This window comes from Hipposideros armiger, unplaced genomic scaffold (genome assembly GCF_001890085.2).
Source record: "Hipposideros armiger isolate ML-2016 unplaced genomic scaffold, ASM189008v1 scaffold_428, whole genome shotgun sequence".
In the NCBI taxonomy this organism is placed as follows: Eukaryota; Metazoa; Chordata; class Mammalia; order Chiroptera; family Hipposideridae; genus Hipposideros; species Hipposideros armiger.
This window is the reverse complement of record NW_017731778.1, coordinates 820,787-827,714: the sequence shown is the minus strand read 5'-3', so window position 1 is coordinate 827,714 and position 6,928 is coordinate 820,787. Positions and strand designations below refer to the sequence as shown.

The 6,928-nt window shown below is 48.9% G+C and overlaps 1 protein-coding gene across 2 annotated transcripts in view; it reads left to right on the top strand.

Moving 5' to 3' along the window:
- The first annotated feature begins 6 nt into the window (after positions 1 to 6).
- The window catches only part of TMEM200C (transmembrane protein 200C), an 11,006-nt gene continuing 4,084 nt past the window's right edge, over positions 7 to 6,928 (top strand). The window contains exons 1-2 of one of the 2 annotated variants that reach the window (XR_002126474.1): positions 7 to 167; positions 3,066 to 5,240. Coding sequence is in view for 1 of the 2 variants with exons in the window: in XM_019664702.1 (XP_019520247.1) it covers positions 3,163 to 4,983 (1,821 nt within the window). In the remaining variant the exon portion in view is untranslated. Of the gene's footprint in view, positions 168 to 3,065; positions 6,923 to 6,928 lie in introns of those variants that run through there. The other variant, XM_019664702.1, reaches the window with a different exon arrangement.

Sequence of the window (6,928 nt, the reverse complement as noted above, 5' to 3'; positions counted from 1 at the left end):
CCGGGGCGGGCGCTCGCCCCCGCGGGGCTGCTGAGCAGCGCGATGCAGGGCCCGGAGGCGCTGTTCCTGCGCTCCGCGGCGGGCTTGGGCTGAAAAAGTTTCTCCATGGTTCCTTTGTGTCTCCCGAGAGCCCGATCGCCGGCCCCGGGCTGCCCCAGTCTTCCCGGGTAAGTGAGCGATATTGTTTGCTTCTAGTGCTGCCATTTTGAGCAATTATGTCTGTCCTCAGCCCCGGAGTTGCCCCTCCCCACCCCTCCTATCCCGATCCCTGGTCCCCCGGGCGGGTGTGAGGGGAGAGTCGTTTTCCTGGGCGGGCTACCTGAGATGCGCCCAGAAAAAGCGAGTTCCGATTGCCCTCACTCCCGTCCTGCCTGTCTTCTTTCCAGAGGCGGACTCCCAGCTGCTGCACTCATGTGACTCCAACATAAATAAGCAGACCAAAAAGGGGGGCGGGAGGGCAAGGGGCTCGCTGCCCTGCCAATGAGGGAGCTGGGGTCGAGGACCTTGGTTGGGTCCTGGGCAGGCAGAGCGCTCTCATCCTGTGGGCTTCGAGCCTCCGCCACTGAGTGGGGCTTAATCCATCATGAGCGGAGAACTTGAGTGTCTCTCTTGGAAGCAGTTGTATTTTTAGACATTCCCCCATCCTCCATTCCTTAACCACGGAAAGACCAGTACCAGGCAGCAAATTGCAAGGGTAGCCAACCTCGACTGCTAAGTTTGTTTTCCTTCATCATGTATGAAGAAAAGCCTCAAAGGTGGATCTTCTATGGCATCTGACCCTTGTCAGTATTTCACGTCAGATGGTGATACATTAGAAAGGAGTTCAGCCTTCAACAGAGCTGAAAGAATAATAAACTCGGGAGTTAATTACTAGCTATTAAACTAATTTTAAAGATCTTCTGTAAACGATGGTTGAAATCCATTCCACTCCTCCTTACATTCTACCCAGAGCCAAAGCTGCTTTCTGAGGAGAAACACATGAGAGGACCTTCCTCCCCTAGACACCCAGCATCCTGGTGCACCTTATCAACCCCCCAAAAAATGTTAGCCCTTCTCTCCTCTGGGAGAGCCGCCCTGCCAACTGAGTCTGGGTTTGTTTCTAAAACGTCTGGCTCCTAAATCCTTTTTTAAATAACCACAGATCTCCAGATAAGATACTAGAGTCTAGGGATGACTTAAAATAGCTGTCTGTATGTTAAAACTACATAATGTGCTTATTTTGGGGGGTTATTGGTGGCCAATAAGCTATTCTTACTGGTTTTTTTGTTGTTGTTGTTGCTGTTTTTGTTTGTTTACAATTTGTACTTACTGGTGCAGCTTCTTAAAACAAAATTATAAAGGGTTATAGATGTATTCTATCTACTGACCCCTTTCTAATAACCTACCTAGTATTTCTCCTTACTGAAAACTGACTCAATTCTAAGGAGATAATTGATTTGCAAATATTGTAAAGTGCTGATTACCATTTGCTTTTCCACTGGTGGAGAAAAGATCCTGCCTATATTGCTATAATAGAGGGACTCAAGGGCCAAAGTTCTTCACCCGGGCACCAATTAAAAGCAAAATTCTACCTAAGTCATCCCACATTTCCCCACAAAGGGCAATTTATTCTAAACCATGAATTATTTTATAAAGGATAAAATGCCAGAAGGCTTGTGAGTGATATATAATCCTTTAAATTCATACAAAGCCATTTTATCATCTCTATTATAGGCGGGGACACAACCAGTGGACAGAAAACGTTTTACTCTGGGGATCCAGAAGGATTGAAGTTTTTAGAAGCTAACAGATATCCACAAAGACACATATGCGCATTTATCTAACCACGACTTTATTATAAACAACTAAACTTCCTATAGGATAGTCCATTGATTGTTGCCACCCTTCCCTCCTAAAAATAACCTCATGAGATAAAGATGAAGAAAACAGTTCTCTCATTTGGGGAGAAGTCATTCTACAAATCATCATTGTTATGTAGACTGCTGTACCTAGTTAATTGCCTACTCATTTGAATTGTGGGATTCAAAGAGTGTTGGCACATTCATAAGGGGTCAGAAAGCTATTATGGCAGAATAATGGATTTTTTTTGTTTAGGTTGTAATTTTTCCACAGGAGAAAGAGCTCTTTCTCTTGGAGATTTCTAGGGGATCTCTTAAATTCCCTGATGAGATCTAGCACATGACAACTTGAAGGGAGTTCCTCGGAGGGAGGAGAGGAAGCCAGAAAGAAGAGCTCAGTTACATAACCAGTTACCTAAAACTAAATATTCCACCCCAAGAAGCTGTCCAGATGTTGCAGAAAAGAGATGAGGAAAAGGCTGTGAGAGGGCTCTGCTTGCCTTTAGCTGTAGGAACAATAATTGGTGGGAGACAACTTTGCGCAGATATTTATTGTCAGAGTATTGACATATCTATCTCTCTGGTGTTCTCCCAGCAATAGACTCTCTATTAATTATCTGAGGTAAATAAGCTGTCTGCCTGCCAGCATACATATGACCTTTTATTCTCATCCAGTGAAATGAATTCCTTTTATCTTTAGAAAGTGGTAACTTTTGTGGCTGTTTTAGTGACTTTAGGCCCCGCCTTAACTAAAGCTTGGCTTACATATAGACGTGAAACTCCTGTGACAACTCTCTTGGTAATCTTCTGATTCCAGTAGGGCACAGGGATGGCTTTTGCCAGTAGAAGTTATCAGCCACTACTTTGAGTCCCACATTTAGTTTCTATTAAATGGTCAGAACTTCGTTGGCTGCCGGCCAGCAGGGTTTGCAATGACCCATGCTGGAATGTTACCTACAGAGTGTGGGGGGATTGGGCAAGGGAGAGAGAGAAAGGCGTTCTGTCAACGTGTTTTATCACCTCTTATCAATGATTGCAACAACGCTTCCCTTCCCTAATCCATCTATCCCATCCCCTGGTCTCTATATGCCGCACTTCCGTTAGTGGATAAAGGCCCCGAGGTTGGGGACACACATGTGGTGGGATCAGGGAGCGGGACAATTTCAACACATGGCAGGTTGCTGCAGCCAAGCCTATACCCTCTGACTGTCTTCCTCTGCTTTGCAGCAGGAGGAGGTGGAGGAGCAGCGAGCGGGCAGCTGGCGCTCCCCTCTGCACAAGCCTCCGCCCCAGGGGCTAGCCTTGAGCACTCCACCGGCTCGTCATGATTGCCACCGGCGGCCTGCTGAGGATTTCCGCCAGAAAGCAGGATCCCCTCCGTCCCCAGAGCCAGGTTCCCAAGCGCAAGCGGAAAGCCAAGAAGAGGCGCAAGAACGACGTGGTGGTGGTGAAAGGCAAACTGAAGCTGTGCTCTATCTCCGGGCTCATCGCCCTCTGTGGGATCCTGGTGTTGCTGGTGGGCATTGCCATGGCGGTGGTGGGCTACTGGCCTAAGGCCAGTGGGGCCAATAGGGAGGTGGGTAAGCAGCTGCCACCCGCGGGCGGTGGCCTCCGCGTCCCGACCACGATCAATAGCAGCAGAGGCAGCAAAAACCGGGCCAGGGGCCACCCTGGGACCACGGAGGCTGTCAACTCCAGTTCCGTGGGCGCGCCCAGAAGCACGCCTCCGGCGCGATCCTCCGCCCCTTTTCCGTCCTCCTCCACGTCTGTGGGTTTCTTCTATCGCATCTTCTCTGGCTACCTGCACTCTGATAAGCTCAAGGTCTTCGGGCCCCTCATCATGGGTATCGGCATCTTCCTGTTCATCTGCGCCAATGCGGTGCTCCATGAGAACCGAGACAAGAAGACCAAGATTATCAACTTGCGCGACCTCTACTCTACGGTCATCGACGTACACAGCCTCCGTGCCAAAGACCTGGCGGCCGCCGCCCCCTCCTCGTCCTCCGTCCCCGTCTCGGCGCCCCCCGGGGCCGTGCCACTCAACGGCTTTCTCAGCTACGTGCAGTCGCCGGCCCTGGAGCTGAAGCCTGGGAGCTGCGGCGGCGCCGGGGACCCCTTCGGGGCAACAGCGATGCTAGCCCGGGGCTCGTGGTCCCACTCCGCGGCGCTGGGAGGGGTCGGCACCGCGTCCCCTCCCGACTTGGCCTCGTCCCCGCGCTGCCCGCGGGAGCCGCCGGGCCTGGCAGAGGCGGTGTACAGCATCTATAGCGAGCGCTCGGGCGTGGCCAGCCGTCGCCGGGCTGCCGCCGCCGCAGCCAGCCGCAGCGGCAGCCCGGCGCCCTGCAGCCCACCCGAGAGCTGGGGGCGCCAGAGCACTGCCAGCTCCCTTGTGGGCTCCTCGCTGAGCGCCTTAGCGCTGCTACCGTTGCAAGGGGACCGCAACGGAGATGGGGACGCGGAGGGCGCAAGCTGCAGCTGGCAGAGGCCTCCTGGGGAACGCGGCTCTCGGGAGATCCCGCGGGGCGATCTCGACTTGAGCTTGACCGACCTGCGCTGTGACCAGGACGGTGCGCGCTGGGCGCGGGGAGAACTGGAGCACGACGGCGCGGCGGCGCCCGCACTCACCGCCAGGGGGCAGGGCGGCCGCCTGCCCAGGACCGGCAGGTACGCGGCCTTGCGGCGCCGCAGCACTAGCGGGCTCCCGGACTACCGGGCTCCGCTGTCCCCCGAGCCCCAGCCCCTCTCGCGCAGCGCGGACCAGGACTCGAACCTTCTGGCCAAAGCTGCCTCCCCCTCACCCCGTCAGCGGCTGGAGGACTCGCCCCCTGCCGGGCTGGATTCGCCAAGCTCCCCGTCCCATGACCCATCCTGCGGCAATAAGGGCTACACCCCTCTCCAGGAGGAAGGCACCTCCTTAGAGTCGGTTGTGGACGCAGTAGCCAGTAAAAGTCAAGACTGTGAGGTCGCCACCCCCTTTGGTGCGGAGGAGCAGAGCCCCCCGGAAGGTCCCGGCCAAGGGCCACCCACGGCCCAGCCACCTCAGCCGTTGCAGAGGCAGTTTACCAACAAGGAGAAACTCTTCATGATTTCCCGGTCTCATGCCAAAGGGGTAGAGGATGGAGAACTGGAAAGTACTGGCATTTAAGGAAAAGGAGCGTGGTGAGGAAGGAGTGAGAAAATAGGAGAAATTCCCACTTAAATCAGTGAATTTAACAGATTCCTCTTTCCTTGTAGACTTATCCGAGGAAATCATCCAATACCCAAAGAGCTGCAGAATGTTATCCTTGAATTGCATTCTCAAGATTCCTGTATATAGCTCCAAGCAATTTTTTTACAAAAGGCAAACTAGTCTTTTATGTCCGAGGGTGATTGTATGTTCCATGGAAACCAAATGTATAAAAGGTCAGCAATCTAGTTCATTAGATAAAATGCTCTTAATTTTCTTAGAATCAAAATAATATATTTTTTACAGTAACTGTGCACTTTACTCCAACTTTTTTTTTTCTTTTGATCCCTAATTTCCCTACCCCTGCACTCTGACGCTGGTTTCGTCCATAGCTGCTTGTGAATGACAAGCTTTTTTTCTCCTATGCTTTTGCGGAGCATAGAAGGATTTGTCTCAGTTCTCTCAGAACTGCTGTTACTAAATGAAGTCAAAGCCAAAAGCATGAGTATATCAGGAAAGAGCACTTTCCTTGCCCACCCCACTCTGCTCATCCAGCTGCTCAAAGGCCTCTTTATTTTTTAAAAGGATTTTAAAAAGGATTTTGCTACCAGGGTAGCTAATAGAGACAGAAGGGGGCCAACATCTAGGTGGACTGTTACCTTCCTAAATTCACTATATCAAGTATACCATACTTTATTGAGTATTATCACACCTGTGTTGAAAATAGCATTAATATTTAAAATCTTTTTTAATATAAGAAATTTCCAAACAGTTAAATATAACATCGCCTCATTTTGCCTTGGAACTAATGCTTCTAACACACCTTAAACATTTAACAGAGCAACTGGTAAATCTAAAATATTTTGCTATGACACTGCTAGTATGATTGTAGTTATTGTTCCCAAAGTGCTCAGGGCCATCATCACTCAACCAATTTCCAGTATATTTTTAACTTTTTAAATATAGTTAAAGCACTAATCATTTGAGAGTTTATCTTTCAAATAGAAAGAAATATTAAATAAATAGTAATTTTCTGTACTACTTCTAGTTTACCTCAAAGTATTAATTTACAGAGCACCAGGCTTAATGTTCCCTTTTCATCCTCTTGGAGTTGACTATTTGCTTTTTGATTTTAAGTTCATGATCTCTAATCCAAGGCCTACATAGGCTAAAGGTGATGTTCTAATAATTTGGTAGATTGTTTATACTTGATTTTATTAAAACAGTGAGATAATTTTCAAGAACAATTACACAAATAATGTACCATTATGATGCCCTCTTCCTTTGAGTGTGAGCTGAGATTATTGGGACTGGTATCACTTTTTTTTTGGCATTTGGATACAAGTTGTACAGGTGCACACAGCCAAGGCTCTCATTGCAGGGGGTTAAAATACTGATTTTAAAGGAAAACTCAGTCAAAGATGTGGTCATATTGATCCCCATGGGTGAAGCAGTTGGTCTAGCTTAAAGAGTGCAGAGTCAGGAGTGAGACTGGAACCCAGCTATCATCATTTGCTAGCTGCGTAGCCTTGAACAAGTCACAAATGCTGAGTCTCAGTCATCCAATCTATAAAATGGAAACAACTAGACATACCTCATAGAGCTATGAAGTGGGGGACAGAAAGTTATATGTGCAAAGCTGAGCAGAGTACTTGGCTCAGAGGATGTACTCAATAAATGGTGGTTATTATAATTATAATTATTATAATACGTTGTCTGAATTCATGCTGTAGAAGAGTGGGCCTTCCCTGAATTTGAGCTCAAGAAAGCCTTGGCTAAAATCTGAAATATCTACTTATTATCCCCATAACCTTAAGCAAATCACTTAATCCCTCTGGGCCTCTGGTGGATGATGTAATCTCTGTGATTGCCTTCAGCTCAGAAAGCTTTACCTAAATTCAGGGTATTTGTTTTGTCCCGGATA